This window comes from Paroedura picta, chromosome 18 (assembly GCF_049243985.1).
Source record: "Paroedura picta isolate Pp20150507F chromosome 18, Ppicta_v3.0, whole genome shotgun sequence".
Lineage (NCBI taxonomy): Eukaryota > Metazoa > Chordata > Lepidosauria > Squamata > Gekkonidae > Paroedura > Paroedura picta.
The window spans coordinates 888,912-905,636 of NC_135386.1; the positions used below are offsets into that span (position 1 = coordinate 888,912).

The 16,725-nt window shown below is 50.4% G+C and overlaps 1 protein-coding gene across 4 annotated transcripts in view; it reads right to left on the minus strand.

Annotated features, from left to right (window-relative positions):
* Positions 1-2,780: 2,780 nt before the first annotated feature.
* TLN2 (talin 2) overlaps positions 2,781-16,725 on the minus strand; it is a 78,035-nt gene continuing 64,090 nt past the window's right edge. For 3 of the 4 annotated variants that reach the window (XM_077317924.1, XM_077317923.1, XM_077317925.1), the window contains exons 41-57: positions 15,192-15,338; positions 14,457-14,558; positions 13,769-13,888; positions 13,059-13,205; positions 12,795-12,961; positions 11,965-12,148; positions 10,369-10,494; positions 9,999-10,115; positions 9,417-9,602; positions 8,972-9,079; positions 7,984-8,089; positions 7,145-7,269; positions 5,311-5,436; positions 4,912-4,974; positions 4,511-4,693; positions 4,093-4,218; positions 2,781-3,739 (exon numbers count right to left, since the gene is read on the minus strand). In XM_077317924.1, coding sequence (XP_077174039.1) covers positions 3,611-3,739; positions 4,093-4,218; positions 4,511-4,693; positions 4,912-4,974; positions 5,311-5,436; positions 7,145-7,269; positions 7,984-8,089; positions 8,972-9,079; positions 9,417-9,602; positions 9,999-10,115; positions 10,369-10,494; positions 11,965-12,148; positions 12,795-12,961; positions 13,059-13,205; positions 13,769-13,888; positions 14,457-14,558; positions 15,192-15,338 — 2,262 coding nt within the window. In that variant the 3' untranslated portion in view covers positions 2,781-3,610. The remainder of the gene's footprint in view (positions 3,740-4,092; positions 4,219-4,510; positions 4,694-4,911; positions 4,975-5,310; positions 5,437-7,144; positions 7,270-7,983; positions 8,090-8,971; positions 9,080-9,416; positions 9,603-9,998; positions 10,116-10,368; positions 10,495-11,964; positions 12,149-12,794; positions 12,962-13,058; positions 13,206-13,768; positions 13,889-14,456; positions 14,559-15,191; positions 15,339-16,725) is intronic. The other variant, XM_077317926.1, reaches the window with a different exon arrangement.

The following is a 16,725-nucleotide window of genomic DNA, read 5'->3' on the forward strand; positions in this document are numbered from 1 at the left end:
GTGTGGGAAAGGGACCACAAGGAGTGGTCTAGGCACAGGCACTGTCCTGCGTGCAAGGATTGCCATGTGAGCAACTAAGAGGCAAATCTGTTTGCTCCATCAAGGGGCTCCGATATCCTCTTGAGAGCCCTCCATGCCCAAAGGGGAGAGATGTTTCTTGGGGAGCCCAGGATGGCTTCTGTGTCATCCTTCCTTGGTTTCCCCTTTCTACCTCTCTTACAAGCTCCACGGCTCCAAAGATATCTTCACAATCACCTTATTCTGTTTTGAGCTGGAACAAGACATTTCGGAGCCAAGTTCTCCTGTGCACCCCCCCTTGAAATGAATCAGGGCTGTGCAAGAGCGGTGTAACACATGCAAATGTTCTCCTTCAAGCCCCCAAATGCCCTGGGCTGGCTTGGCTTAATTTTCTAACACATGCCCCGATGGGCTGAGGTTGAGAGGGGGGAAATTTTTACATTTGCTGATCTCCATTTTGCCACAGGGGGGAGATATCTGTCCAAATAAGCTGATTTTAAAAATACTTTCAACCAAGAAATCTATGGGCTTTTCCTCGTTCTCATTTGCTTTGCTTGTAGTTTCTCGAGCTATATTTTCCTGTTTTGCGACCTCTTGTGGTCAATCGGCATTACATCTGTTTATGCCCAGCATAAAATCCTCCCGTTTAAATCCGCAGGGAGATATGCAAGACATAAACCACCGTAATATCAGATTGACCACTAGAAGGTGCAAAAAAATATGGAACTGAATTTCTCTCCTCCCAAAAAAATGGGAATTTACAAGAGAGGTAAAGGTTGCTTCGTCAAAAAATCTTGACTCCTCGTCTTGTCGCCAGGCCTTGCGGGCCCACCTGATTCAAGACCACAACAGTACACACCCGCAGTCACACACCAGTTCCGCCCTTTATAATGCAAGATAGAATTCTTGACTTCCACAGTGGCGATCCAGTAGGAGGGAACAAATCCCGCCAGGGCCCCGTGGAGGCCCTGATTCTGAAAGAGCCGCAGAAGATGAAATGGACTGCGATATTCAGCTTCCTGAGAATCACTTCCATTTAAAAAATGTTCTAGCCCTTTGGTGTGGGAAAGAGATGCTTGAAAAACAGAAGTTCAGAAGCCAGAGGGGGGCTGGGATAGACCTTCTAGTAGGTATTTTTGGGGGCGGAGAGGGGGGTTCAGCACCTTGCAGATCGTATTACGCTCCATAACAAGCAACAAGCCAACTAAATTGTATGCTAGACTAATCCAAGTGTATGTCCAAAGCAGGAGGAATTGACCTGGTCTGAAGAATTTCCAAATGTGCAGGAAAGTTATCCAGCCCGTGCAGTGTTCGACTTTGGGTTACTTCTGCACCACATTCTGATTGCCTTAGCACAGCGGAAACACAGCCCTTCCGAGCCTGAATAGGCCTAGTAACAAAAGCAGGGTTGCCAATCGCTTTTCCTGTGTTTGTCAACAACTGTCTCTGAACTGCTTTGGCACCAGAGGAGAGTCAGAGCGTGGGCACACTGACATTTGTTTGCAAGCAGAAAGGCGGATGGCCGACCAGTTCCTGTTATGTCTTTTTCATGCAAGGATGCATAAATAGCAAATATGGTGCCGGGGAAGGAGACACCCCCCCCCCCTGTAAAGCTCTGGTCAGAATGGAGTCCTGAATAGGGATGAGGCCGCCTCTCCTTTTTGTGGCCCCATCCACTTTTTGCCATTGAACCACCTTCTGGACTCTGGAAGATGGAAACGGCTACGCAAATCCTGGATCGTTTTGGCCGCAGGTGAGCAAAATTGCACCATTAAGTAGAAATCCTGCCTAACAGAGGACTGATCACAGAATCATGGAGTTGCTCGATAATTTGGAATAATAATAATTTGCTGGCAGCTTGCATCAACTGGGTTGCCCGTCAAAGAAGCCTGGGTAACAAGTTTTAGCACCTTGCCGAGTTCATAGCAGAAGGTTCTCGCTGCAAGCAGAGCCAGACCCCTGCATATCAACTGATGCATTGTGAGATTTTGTCAACGGACAAGGACTTGCGGTGCTGTAACCAGGACTGCAGAGCTGGGCCACACATGGACATGATTTGAAACTGACTTCCTGGCCTTCAGAGGGAGCTATTTCCTGCAAGCAGGGAGCTTCAGAAGCTATTTCCTGCAAGCAGGATGCAGAAATCTGTACCAGGACTTTTTGCCGCTCTCAGAATACGCTGGAGGATTATGACGCTTTGGATAGTCTACTAGTTAACAGTCAACTAGTCAACGGTTTCCACCGTTCTGCAATACAAGTAACAGAGTCTGGCCTGAGGGTTTATGCCACAGAAGAGGGGAAATATTATAGTACCTTTGGGACAGCAGATTTTTATTTTCTGGAAGCTGCTCTTTAGATACAGATGTAATGACAATGTACCGGAAAGAACTATTTAGTGCGTGTGCTTGCAATTCTCAAATATTTTCCTTCACAGTTAAAAAAAAAAAAAGTTTCCGACTTCTCCTCCTGCATGGCCTACAGATGTGTAAAGAGAGGGAGAAAAGGAGCCACAGGAAGGATAGATGGAGATAAACGTTTCTCTCTTCTTACAATGGAAACACAGGACAAATCCAGGGTGGGCTCAACTGTCCAAGCAGCTGTTCTGGGCAGTCGTGGCTTGAACTATGTTGCTGCCTGTGTGATTCAGAATCTGGGGGCCTACATCTGGAATCCCACATTGCAGCTGTAAGGGGCAGCCAAGTATGTTGTCTGGGTCTGTACTGATCACAAAGTACAAACCAGTCTTCACATAAACAAGAAGGGAAGTAAACGCAGTTTAATGCTGAGAATTTGCTTTTTGGATCACCTAAGTGAGAGGTATATAAACAACAAAAAGGCATTTTCCTTCATGAACCTGGAGTTTTAAACACACCCACACCCCATCTCCTCTTCCTTGAGTTATTTGTTCTCCAAAAAAAGGAAGGCTCCCCAAATACCTTCATAGGCCAGAAACCCAACCCCCCCCCCCAAAGAAACCCCACTGTACAAAAGCAGGGTGATAACAACCACGGACAGTTGCTGAAATGAATACTCCTAGTGCAAACAGGTACCAAGAAGGGTCCTCTAATTCGAGAGGGCACCACGTGACTGAAAAATGCTCCTGCCAAGGCCCACACATTCAGACGTCAGGTTCTTGCAAAGACACGACAGCTGCCTCAAGCCACAGTCTTGGAAGGAAAGAGAGAAGAGGTGACCTCCACAGGCCTCGTGCCGCTTGGGTAGCTTATTGGAGACAAAGACTTCTTAACACTGGGTTCCTAAGTATTATATGATACCAAAGTCCTTAAACACAGGTCAAACAGAGTAATAAATAGGTCAAAACTTCAGGTTATGATATAATACTGACTTTTATAGCCCCTTTGTAGGAACGCGAGGCTCTCTCTTTTTCTCCTGAGACGCAGCCAAGAGAGGAAGGGAGATAGGGTGACCGCAACCCTCTGCCGCCCGTTGGCAGGCCGATGCACCTCAGAGGAAGAGTCCAGAACGCCTTTCTTGCCCTCCCCAGCCGCCCACCAAGGCAAGTGCTCAGCAGAGTTTCTCTACAGCACGCCCCTTTGGCTCATTTCCTTCAAAAAAACACCTCCTTGGCGACTTAACTTTCATCTTCCCGCAATTCGGTGGGGAGGAATTTGTACTGCTGCTGACGGATCTGGGCCAGCTTCTTCCTGGCCTCTTCCAGCTCTCTTTCCTTCTTGAGCATCTCCTCCTGAGCCGCAATGATCTGGAAAAGCCAATAGTATGTGAGCACGGACACTGCTGCAGGAATGTATTGAACATATCACAGTCGCTTGGGACGTCCGTGGCGCTGAATGCCCAGGAATTTCAGAATGCAATCCAGGGTTTTAGCTCAGCCCAGCTGGAGTAAGCTCTGAATTCATGAACACACGAAGCTGACATTCTGACGCAGACCCACCGCTCCGTCAAGGTCCCTATTTCCCACTCAGACTGGCAGCGGCTTTCCAGGATCTCAGGCAGAGGTTTTCCACATCACCCCATTCTAGTTTACCGGAATGTCTGACTGCAGCCCCGATTGAGCTTTATGCCAAAACCCGACAGAGGCAGAGTCGCGCTCACCTGTGCAATGCCGCCCACAAACTTGGTTTTGACCACCACGTCGTCGTCGTCCGCCTTGCCAAAGGCTGCTTTCTGGGCGGCCCGTACAAGGTTGTCGGATGCTCGTTTGACCGCGTTGCCTGCCGCCTGGAGGGGATGGAAGCAGCCAGGTGAGACGTCTCCATGAGCACAAGTGAGAAAGACCTCGCAGTTCATAGCAAGGTGCTGCACTGTCTCATCTCTACAGACCTCCAGCTGGCCTTGTGGGCAGGCAGAGGCAACTCCCTAGAGGGCTACCCCAGGCCACGGCCATTCTGCCCTCCTCTTCCCACCCCTCTAGGAGCCAGAGCGGCAAAGATAGACAGATTAGTGTGGCCACCCATCTTGATCCCCTTTTCTGCAGGTTCAGGAGCCTTCCCAAGGTGTGGAGGGTTCTTACCTGGAGCCGCCTCATCGCCTCTGAGTCCTGATCGGCCTTCACTTTACAAGCCACCAGCAGCTGGGCTGTGGAAGCTGCTACTTGTTTTGCTGAGGAAATCAGCTTTTCCTCACTGGCGTGGCCTTGGACCGAAGCATTGGCTGCTTCGCACAGGTTGCTGGTCGCAGCTGCTACCATTCGGGCCTAGGAGGGGGGTCATGACAGAAGACGGACACATGTCTAGACAATCAAGGCCAGTGTTTTGTCTACACAGGCTGGCAGTGGCTCTCCAAGGTCTCAGACTGAGGTCTTTCACATCATTTGCCTGATCCTTTGAACTGGAGATGTCGGGGATTGAACCCAGGACCTTGTAAATGCTAAGTTTACATAAACACAGGAAACACCAAAGAGGAGCTACTCACCGCGGAAATGAGCCCTTGAGACCACTGGCCATCATCAGCTGCGTTGGCAGGGATTGCCCCAACCTAGAAATACAATTCAGGAAAATCTGAGGAGGATTAGCTGTTAGAGTTCACCCACCCTTCTCCCAAGGATCCCAGACTGCGCGTCTGTGGAGGCCCCACCCTTTTAACCCTACTGCCTTGTGGGGCAGATGACGCTGAGTACCGATGACTGGCCCACATCACTTTCCCCCTGGACCTTATCATCCAGTACCCCATGGGAGGGGGGGGGGGAGGAAGGGACAGAATTGCAGTCAAATGTGAGGGTTTTGGGAGGGGGCAATCTTGTAGATACACTGCATTTGCCAGTCCTGTTGATCCCATTACTTGCTTTTCAGCCCTTGACTTGTGTCCACTGACCTTTCCCTGAGCCACCAACTCCCTCTGAGCGGCGGACGCGGACTTGACCAAGGCGCTGGTGGCGGCCGCGATGGATTTGGCTGCTTCTAGGATCTGCTCCTCAAAGTCCAGAGTCTCGTCAGCCTGCTGGAACCAGAGGAAAAGACCGTCACCAACTGCTCTCAAAAATTTCATCCTCGAAATTTCAGCAATTCATTTTTGCACCGGGGCTCAACATCTGCTGGATGAGGAGAGAACAGCAAGGCATTCTGGGTTTCCTTGGAAAGAGCACTGGGGACAAAAATCTCTGTTCCTTTGCAGATTGGGGTTAGGGAAAGGGACAGCCAGAGGCAAAGGCCTCAGAGGACGGGACCTGATCTGAAACAGCCACCACCTCACCTTTGTTTTGGCTACAGGCCCTCAGCATTAACTGTTCTGGCCTCCTAGTTCAGCCATTTCTAAACAGACTTCAAAACACAAGGAACACAATCCAGTGAGGCTGTCTTACTTCTCTCTCCTTTTCCTACAGCTTTTTTGCGATCACATTGTCTCTTTGCCAAATGGCAGAACCCATCAAGACTAGAGGCTCAGCTTTCAAAAGTGAGGGCAGGACAGCCCTCATCACAGGTGAGCCAGCTCACTTGAAGCAAATGGGCGCTTGAATTTACAAGGCAGAAACTGAAAAAAGAAAACGGCAGGTACAGGGCTGCCACCCTAACAAATTTGTCTGCAAGGCTGATTTCCCCTGTGCAAAGCTCCAACAACACCTGAAACTAAGAATTGTCGTGCTGGACAGAGCCAAGCTTCCATCTAGTCCAGCACACTGTTACAAAAGCCAGTCCCCCAGCAGGGCTTGGAAGAGATTGTTTCCCCTTACTCTTTGACCCTCAATTCAAACACAAATTTATCATCTAAATCATGAATTTATCATTTACTTCTTTTTTTTAAGCAAGTGGTGATCAACTCAGTTCAGGGCTGCGAATTCCAAGTCCTTCCTCTTCCTGAGACACTCATGAGAAGACATCTTTTACGGTGCACATATCCTTTTAACTGGATTGAAAAGGAGGAGAATTGGCTGAAGTCTTCTAAGCCCTTTAAGCCTCTTTGCAAACTATGGAGCCCTCTTTCTGATTGCCTCCTGATACGTTACAGAAGAATAAAAAAATACAACCCTGGAGACAGAGCGGGACACTGTAGGAATGTTTGATATATAGTTGGCCTAAATAACAACCTAATATATCAAACATATCACACAGAGGCCTGCACAAAAAGGGCATCCAGCTTAGGACACGTCTTGACATACGGATTAATGTGCTGAATGCTCACAATGGAAAGGGGTAAACCTTAGCTGTCCCCCCACCGTCCCCTTTTCAGTGAGGAAGCCAACGGAGAGGCTATGACAGAAACACTCTGGGGCTATAAACTGCTTTTCAGCGGAAATCATCCCAGAGATGCAACAAAAATAGAGCGCCGTTTGGGAACCACCTGGGGAAGCTTCGGAAATCTGCAGAGGAGCTGGAAATGCCTTGCTGAGGTTGGCTTGGGGGGGCTTTCCCCACAAAGCCCATTTCCCATCACCCTGGGTCCCAATCCCTGCATTCTGACTATACCATTGCCTCAAATCACTGCTTCATTCTCTTCTGCTTTCCTGGCATCACGGTAACCCTGAACTTACCACTAAAAGGCAGCGTCTGAACATCTCTTGCCTTGAAAACCGTATGAGGGTAACTTGAGGACACCTGCCGCCACCCTCGGGTGGCATGACTCACACCTCAGAGGACTACAGGCAGTGCTTGCTGGTCAAACTCACTCCTCGCTCCAGACTTCCCCCTTTGGACAGAGGGCACTCACTCACCTTCGGCTTGGCTCTGGGCTTCAGCTGCTCCAGTTTCTTTGCTGCAGCTTCAATGGAGGCCGCGGCCCCCAGTAGCTCTGTCTCAGCAATGACGGTGGGGTCTTCTGGATCGACCCATTCGGTGCCTGGATTAGGCAGAGAAGAGCAAAAAGTGTCATAGCTCTTTTAGGGACAGTCCGTTCTGGCACATACTAACGTGGTGTCAGAAATGACATAGAAAAGACCATCAGAACAGCCCTAATAGGGGGGCTGAGAGAGGTCTATTCAAGACAGAATTCTGTTTCCTGCAATGGTCAACTGGATACTTCCACAAGGGCCAACAAACGGAATGGAGGGTTTGACTAGTTGCCTGACACCTCCAAGACAGAATAAAGTACAATAATTTCAACCACATCAAGCAAAGCAGACTCTTCCTCCCAACGTACCTAGACCTTTCACAAATTAGATCAAGATGGGCAGTCCATTGGTAGCAGGCCCTCATTCAACCTAGGCCACTGGCAGATCTTTCCCATCTCCTAGATTTGATTCCAGTAGCACCTTAGGAACCAACTAGATTTTTCGGTGTGCTCCTGGGCTCGGATCTAGGTGTTCCATCCCAGACCAACACAGCTGTCCTCTGAAACAATGTTATCTCTTCTGCATCTTCATAGACTGCCTTTCAGGTGTAGGTCTGTATGCTTTTCTGTGCCACTCACATTAGGGTACTACCACATTTTGATCCCTGCTGCAGTTTTTAAAACTTTTAGGCTGTGAGAACAGACTCTCCACTTGACTTTGTCGTAATTGCTTAGGCGGTGGGATCTGCTTGACAGCAGCAGCTGAAGAACTGCCAAACTCACCTTTCATTGCTTCGGTTGACTGTATGAGTTCCGTGACAGCGCCAGCGACCCGTTTGGACAAGGAAGCCAGGGGCTGCTTTGACTCTGCAGTGGGCTTCTGGAGAATCTACGGGGAAAAGGGAGAGTTGAGGCGGACACGCAGCACTGGGCTAGTTCAGCATTTGTTTGAGGTCCATTTTCAGCACTGCCTCTCTTTGCAGCTGAACCTTCTTTGTAAAAACATTTGTTGGCGCGTGTCACGGCGCCCGCCAGGATGGTGTTGGGGACCCCTGACACAAGCATTCACGGGTCCCAGGGTGCTCTCCAGATGATAGCCCTGGTGATATTGGGGGGGACGGGGAGAAGGGAGGGAGTCGTGAGGCACAGCATCTCAGAACAACAAACAATGCACGTGATTAGCCTCTGCATATGCTTGTATGTCTGTGTGTGTGTATGAGAGAGAGAGGATAAAGGAAGGGGATGAGACGTTTCCAGTTGCCGGTTTCAGTGCCCCCTTGAAGCAGAGACCCCCACGTATCTCTTTCAGAGCTCATCTTTGCAAACAGCTGAAGCACCCTAAAATACATGCAGCTACTGTTTTTTCTCTACTGCAGAGAAGAGGCAGGCGGCATCAACAACTCTCAAATTAAATGAGTGGGAGGGAAAGCATACCAAACGTTCCCATTGGCATCCCAGCCATGGCTCAGATTATAATCGCAGCTGGGGAGGGGCGAGTGAGCAGATCCCAGCCGGAGACTCTCAGGGCTGTGTCAGACAAGCAGAGGCCGACCCCTCCTGAAGAACACACGAAGCTGCCTCACCCCGAATTATACCCCGGGTCCATCCAGGCCAGTATTGTCTTCCCTGACTGGCAGCAGCTCTCCGGGGTCTTTCCTATCACCTATTTGCCTGAAGGTCTTTTCAACTGAAGGTTGAACCTGGGATCTCCTGGTGCCAAAGCACACACCTGGGCTCTTTTGTGAGCGCATGAGGTAGGGTTTGGACTCACTGTGAGGACATGCTCCAGGAGCTCCAGGTATCCCAGGGTGCACTCTGTTCCGTAGCGCAGTGCTCTTGCCCGGATCTCTTCATTCACGTCGGGGTGGTAAGAAGCTTGCTATCCGTGCCAGGAAATGTTGGGGGAAAAAAATCACATATCAAAGCCCAGCACCCAAGACGGAAAAGAGACAAGCTGCTGGTGGACAGGAGATGGACACCCCACAGCCCTCTTCTCGTGGGTCAGTTTGACATATTATTTCAACCTTTAATTAGCTGAAATGTAATCAGCCGATTAAGTTTAAATAATTTGCGCATTACCCAAACTTCAACACAGATGCCATTTTGTATATCAAGGGCAAAGTAAGACCCCCCTCTTCTCCTTTCACTCAAATCGTTTTCTCAAATCCTTCCCCCCCTCCCCATTTGACGGGAGAAGAGAAAGCCCATTTTTTAACCTTGCAAGCGGTCAACATGTCAGCCACTGCTTTGCGGCTCAGGTTGGCCGTGGCGATCACGTCTTCTTGTCGGCAAGAGTTTCCGGCTGCCACAGCTTTGGCTGTTGCCATGGTGATGCCTTTTGTCATCCGGATGGATTCTTCCGGCGAAGACGTCTTTTCGGGAGCCTCCTTGGACTGGAAGACCTGGAAGCAGGTTGGGGGGGGATGGAGAGAGGGAGCAAACGGAAGAAGCGAGGAACAAGATGAGCCCAGCAGCTCCAGTGCTTGGCATTTGGCATCCAAGTGTTTGCCTTGAAACCGGCACAGCCATTAGGGACGCTCCAAATGTCAGGCATGTGGTCAGTGGATGTGGCCAGTATTATGACCCCCCCCCCTCCAATAGCAGATGGTAGGGCTGAGTTTGCAGCAGCAGTGGGATCCCAGAAGGGGGCACCGGCCTCCCACTGCATGCTGGGTCTCCTCAGCTCCAGCGGTAGAACCCAGTCAGTCCTTTGACCTCAGTTGGCAAGCACAGCTACTGACAGGGGTCCTGGCTTGACCTGCCTACTCCGGGGAGACTAAATGAGGCCGGGCCTTTACCGCAAGCTCCTGCTTGATGTGCTCGATCGTGGCTTCAAGCGCTCTTGTCCCTCGCGTGGCTTCATCTTCCACAGCTTTCACCGTCTTCAGAAGAGACGTGACGTTGGTCACCATCACCTAGACCATTCCAAGGAGAAGTGGCTTAGCAGACTGAGCACAGGGGCCCTTTCCCCCCTGTGCCACCTTTTACTTGTTTAATCCATTTATTTGCAAAATCTTTTCCCCCCCAATTTTCTGCTCTTCCCAAAATGGCTAATGTTCAGACGCTGTGTGGAGAGAGGCAGGCTTGAAAAGTGGGACTCGGCCTTTGGGGTCTCTTTCTTCAACCCCACAGCAGAGCTGGCAAGTGCCACGCAAAGGCATTCCATACCTTGGCAGCTCCCTTGAGCTGGTACATGGACGGGTCGTCGGCCGGCTTGCTGGCCGCTCCTTTGGTGGCCCCGATGAGGTCTGACAATGCCTTTGCCACGTCCTTAATGGCGTTGATCAGCACCACCTGGTGGGGTGGGAAACCAGAGTGCGGAGTTAGCTCAACCTCTTTCCCAGGCGTTGGGAAGAGACGGGGCACAGAGAGGCTAATTGAGCTTCTTTGGTTGATGGGAGAATCCAGAGGTCCTCTCCCTGTGATCTTAATTCCCAGGCAGGAATGCAAAAGAGAAGACAGCCCTTCAGATACCCTGGACCCAAGCCACGCAAGGCCATGTCTGCCTCTAAAAACGCCATAGCAGCAAAAGAATATTGGAGTTTCTTTTCCTCAGACCGTTTACGCACTGAGGAACTTCACTGCCCCAGCTCCTGGGGCAAATTGGAGGCGGATGAGGCACACCGGGCCAAATGCTCCCCTGTGTGGTTGCAGGAAGAGGTGGGGCAACCTGCCGTGACTAAAACTCCAGCCTGCAGCCCGGCATGAAACCTGCAGTGCGTAAATGGTCTCAGTGAGGCAAAGTTCTCCAAAACTATTATTTTTGGAAAAAGGGGGGGATTCAAGAGAAAGACAGAAGGGTCATAGCCAGCCACATGTATTGTCATGTTTGTGCTTGTGGTGGGTTTATAACTCTGACTTTGGCTTGAGTAGATTTTCATAAACCCACTTTAGAAAAAATATTCTATGTCCACTGGATGCTGTTTTTTATTTAGGGTGAGAAGTAACAATTGTCTGAATTGGGCAACTGGCGAGAGAAGCTTGCCCACTGGTGGCAGGTCCTAGAGTCTGAGGAGATGCTGGTCTCTGGAAATCCCCCAGTGGGGCCTCTGGCTCTCTGGATGGGGGCCGCATCAGACCACAACAAACGCCCTGGGCTCTGCAATCGACTCTCCCTTCGGCTATGGCCTGGAGGGGCAGTGGCTGTTGCCTTGGTAACCTGCCTGTCCTGAGCTCACTTACGAGGTGGGGGAAATAATCCCCAAATCCCCACTTTGTGGCAGGGGTGGCAGGCAGAGATACGTGTGAGGATTCCCCCCTCCCCCCACAACTGGCTTTGCTGCATCGTCAGCTGTGGCTTGCATGCCTTATTGGATCACGTCTCTTTGGGGATCGTTTGCGCCAAGCGTTCATTTCTACAATTAGATTTCCCTAATTTATTAGATGGGCTTAACGAGCAAGTCAAAACAAATTAACTGCTGGAACAAGAGAGTTAAAATTTGACAATGCTGAACTGCTGAGCCTTTATTCAAGGCAACAAATCGATGCATTCACTGAGCTCCCAGGGACAGAAGCCTAGGGCTGGAAGGAACCCCCAAGGATCAGCTAGTCCACCCCCCTGCGCAATGCAGGAAATTCACAGCTCCCTCCCCTTCTTCACTCCCCCAATGACCTCTGTTCAGTGTGCAGAGGAAGGCATAAAACCTCCAGGATCCCTGGACCAATCTAATTAAAACGCAGCCCCTCTTGGGCCAGGCGGAGACAACGTGTCCTGGCAGATGGAAAACAGCCAACCGGGAGCAGAGCCGGTCTTCCCAGCATTACCTGTGTTTCAGGGTCATCTGAACCGAGGCTGGCAGCTCCGAGCTTCACCACCTCGGCCAGCTGCGTGATGGTGCTGGCCGAAGACTGGGCCGCTTGTGAGAGCTTCTCCTGACTCGAGGCAGCCCCGGACACCAAGAGCTTCGTATCTTCCACCAAAGCTTTTGCCGTCTTCAGAATATTTTCCCTGGGGAGGAAAATGGAGGGCAGGAGGGAGGAAGAGGAGAGGAAAGGTGGGGGGGGGGATCAAATGGTATTTGGCAACATTACACCGGGGACATCAGAAGAGCCCAGCTGGATCAGGTCAATAGTCCACCTAGCCCAGCCTCCTGTTTCTCAGTGGCCAGACAGTTCCGCTGGAGGGCCAAACAAACAGGGCAGAGAGGCTGAGGCCTTCCCCTGACATTGCTAACTGGCTCTGGGATTCAGAAGAGCTCAGCTGGATCAGACCAGTGAGGGTCCATCCAGTCCAGCATCCTGCCTCACACCAGCTCCTCTGGAGGGGATAGAGGCCAAAACCTTCCCCTGATGTTGACTCCTGGCTCCAGAGGCTTAGTGCCTCTGAACATGGGGGTTCCCCTCAGTCAACATGGCTAGTTGTCGCTGAAAGAATTATCCTCTGTAAACCTAGCTTTTAAAAGCTGGTTATTCCTATGGCCATCTGTCACATTTTAGTCACTCTCCATGTCCAGTAGTATCTCCTTTGCCCATCAGCTGCCCCCCTGAATAATTCAAATTGTTTGTAGCCATCCAGGAGAGGCAGAGCTTTCTTGGCCCCCTTGGGCTGTCCCTCCCTCCCTCCCTCCCTCCTGGAAATCCCAAACAGCACTGACCGGTGGTCGGCAAAGGACTCGTTGTTTTCAGCATTCAGGGTTCCAGCTGTGGCAAACATGATGGTGGTATCCAGGTCTGCAATGATCCCTGAGACCGCGCTGGCAGCGGTGATGCAGGCCTGTGTGCCCTTGTTCCCGGCCTGCAGGGCTGAGAGGACCAGGGAGACCTGCCAAGGAAGCCAGGAGGCCGTTAAGAAATGCAGGGGAGTGTCGAACCTCGGCTTGGCATGCAGAAGGTCCCAGTGAACAGAGAGGGCACCATACCTTTTCGCTGACAGTGCGGGCACATTCGATCAACTCCCTCTTTGTATAGCCGTCTGTGGGGCAGATCTGCAGGGCCCCGGCCTTCTGGACCAGAAAGATGCAGCTGTGCCCAAGTTCTTGGACTCGAGTCCTGATCTGGAAGCCTATCTAGAGAGTCAAGAGGTGGGTTGGGGGACAGTTACTTGTTGCCGAGGCACTGCTCCTTTTTGCAAATGGGGATAAAAATCAGCAGCCAGTTTACTGGGCCGTTCTGCGATAATGCACTGAAGTGCTTTGATCACGGAAAGATTTCTCAAATGCTAATGACTATTAATTGTTATTAAATCAGCCAAGAGCCCCAAGAGGTGCTTTTGCCACGGGGCAAAGAAATTTTGGAGGTCTCCTGTCTATGAAACTATTAGAATTACAAGCACTTCTACTTAAATGCACACCCCATTTTTACAGTGGCATGCCTGAGAGGGAAAGCCTAAATCAACACTTCATAAATTGGTTGAATTAAATCTAACGCCCTGGGTCACACCATGGCCAAATCCCAGGGGGTCCCCCACCGGGGCCAGAACTCCAGAAGCCCTGCATGGATGTTTGTGCTCCAGCGATGAAAGAAAAACCAGAAGTCGACATCACATCAAAACACCAGAGTGTGGCCCTGCTGCAGTGCATAAGACACAAGTGAATGTTGGTTAACTCCAAAGAAGTTCTCCGCTACCAACCTCTTCTGGTTCCGCCGTGGCTGCTGCCATTCGGCCCTGGAATGCTAAATGCCCGTAGTCCGTGGTCATCTGTGACGCCAGCCCTCCGAGCTCCTCGGGGTTGGTAACCGACTTGGTCATCTGGAGAGAAGAGGCCAGGGAGAGAAGGTGGGTGGGGGGGCGATCGTAGATGCGGCCTCCCGGGTGGGCTTTGGAGACAAAACTCGAACAGTACTCGGTTCCAGTTGGGGAGCAAGACACGCAAAGAAAACCCAACCCAGTCTGTCGGAAGAGTTCTGCCGCAGAAGACCATGATGACCCATCTTGCTCCCCCACCTGGTTTCTTACAGTGGGGGTTGCTAATTCCCAGGAGGGGCCTGGAGATCCCCTGGGATTTCCCAGCCCACATGTGGCAGTCCTACATGGTGGCCAACCAGTTGTCCCAAACCAGAACACAAGCCAGTATCTTTCTCTGCTGTTGCTCCCAGCACCTGGTGTTCAGAAGTACACCGCCCTTGAACATGGAAGCTGATCGCCACTGACGGACCTCTCCTCCAGTGATATATACAACCCCGTCCCTTAAAAAACAGGACAACTTTCCCAGGATCCTCTAGTTGGCTACTGCAGGAAGCGGTTGGGATGTTTTGCTCCGACCCAGCAAGGATATAAAAGACAAAGCTTGACCCTCCTTTCCGGTAGTTCTTCTTACCATTTCCTGAGCTGTGACGGCAATCGCCTTGGAATACTTGACCACAGTGGTCTGATAATCGACAAAGGACCCCTTGGGCTCTGGCGGTGTGCCCTCATCCAGCTGGGGAGAGAAGGAAGCAGGAGCCGTGACTCAGTGGCAGAGAATCGGCTTGGCACGCAGAACGCCCCAAGTTCAGTCCTCACCATCTCCAGTTCAAAGGACCAGTGGCAGCAGGTGATGCCAAAGACCTCCGCCTATGACCCTGGAGAGCAGCTGCCATTTTGAGTATAAGACAAGACTGACCTTGTTGGACCCAAGGTCTGACTCAGTATAAAACAAATTCATTTTGGGAGGGGCTATGGCTCAGTGCTACAGCCTCTTCCTGGCCTGCAGAAAGTCTCAGGTTCGATCCCTGGCATCTCCAGTTCCCAGAGAATCTTTCCCGAGAACAAAACTGAGCAATCCCCCTCAGGAGGGGCCATGCATGCAGATAGAAAGTCCAAAACATTTGCCTGCTGGGAGCCAGAGCTTCTTGGGCCAAAAGGGAGCAACAAAAGAGTGCTGTCGCCACCAATACATCTGCACAGAGGTATGGCTTTCCCTGGCTTCTGTCACAGTCTTGTGTGACCAAGAAATGGAAACTAGGGGGAAGAGGAGGGGCTCATGCAAAAAGCAGCATGATAGGTTCTCAGCCCTTGGCATTATGGGACAGAAAGGCAGACCGAGAGAGAATTGACCATGGGGGACACGGACCTTGCTCATGGCCTCTGCTATGGAGTCCACCATGTTGCCCACCAAGCCTACTTCACTGGCGGCTTCGTTCAAGGTCACCATGATGTCGTCCACAGCTTCCTTCATCAGCTGAGCGGCTTCCGTAATGGCGTCGTGAGTGTGCAAAGCCTGTAGGGAGTTGGCAGATGAAACAAGCCACATCATTCTCTCGGAGAGGATGGAAACACAGAGAGAGGGCTCAGTGGTTAGAACGCCTGTCTTATGTTTCAGAAGGCCCCACTGGTTCGATCCTGGAATGGCCAGCTAAAAGAGATTTCAAGGTTGGAAGGTGTGGCCTTTCTCTGCCTAGACCACGGGGTCCTCAGCCCTTTTGAGCCTGTGAGCACCTGTTTAAAAGCATGCCTTTCAATCTGCACAGCCAATCAGAAGTCCTGCTGGGCAAAAGCCCTCCTTGCTCCCCCTTCCTAAAAGAACTTGGTGGGCTCCAGGAAAGGTGTTGGCAAGTGGGCACCATGTTGGGGGTCCCTAGCCTGTGCCTAAATTGACTAACCATCTGCTGACTCCGTACAAGGCAGTTTTGTTATCTGTTTATCTGGTGATTTGTATCCTGCCTCTCCAGGAAACATTTGAGGCAATTAACAAGAGATGGGACAATAAAAAATGCAGATTTGAAATGCATAAATAATTAAAGCCAGTCCAATAAAAACTATAGCTATGAGACTATCCTAATGCAATAATTTAAAAAAATCAGTCAATAAGAGCAGCAGTAAAAATGATTAAAGACATAAAAGGAAGCCATAAAAACGATGTATATACACAATGCCTTCCAACCAAGTTGCTTGTGGCAGATTGGAAATAAAGTGAACTAGCTTTTTGCGGGATGACAGATGTAGAAAAGGATGTGGAACAAGGACAGACCCAGAACACACAAGGCCACCGTTGCAGAATCAGAGCAGAAATAAAATAACAGGCAGCTACTGGATATTGGGCATACTGAACAAGGAGACAGGACAGGCCCTGTTTTAGTCTCACAACAAAACCAGAGAATTTTGTGGCACCTTAAAAAGTAACTGAACTTCTTCATGCGCCTGCTCTAAGAAGACCTGCACATGGTTCTAGTCCTCAAAAGCATGGTCTATTGGGATGTTCTCTTAGCCTTTTGAGTCCCAGGAAGGTCCTGCTGGGACTCTTTCTTTGGCTTGTAATTGCAGGGGTTTTTTTTTAATAAAAGAAATTCCCCCACCCAAATTTTTCAGACTTCATTCCCCACCTACAGATTTAGCTTTTTTAAAAGGCAATTTAGCATTCACTTCAATAAAAGCAGCCTTAATCAGACAGTGATGATGACTATGGGCTGGATTTTTAATTACACGCGCCTGCTGAAGGGCCCTTAAAAGTATATCTCCTCTCATCCTCTTTTTGGCGCACAGCTAAATTGCTCACAAGGATCGTATTTTTAGGCCCGTGATGTAGAAAACCATCTGCTCTCCTTTGAAATGGTTCTCCTGGCAAACTGAAAATATTGGAAGAGGGAGAGTAGACCACAACATAAAAT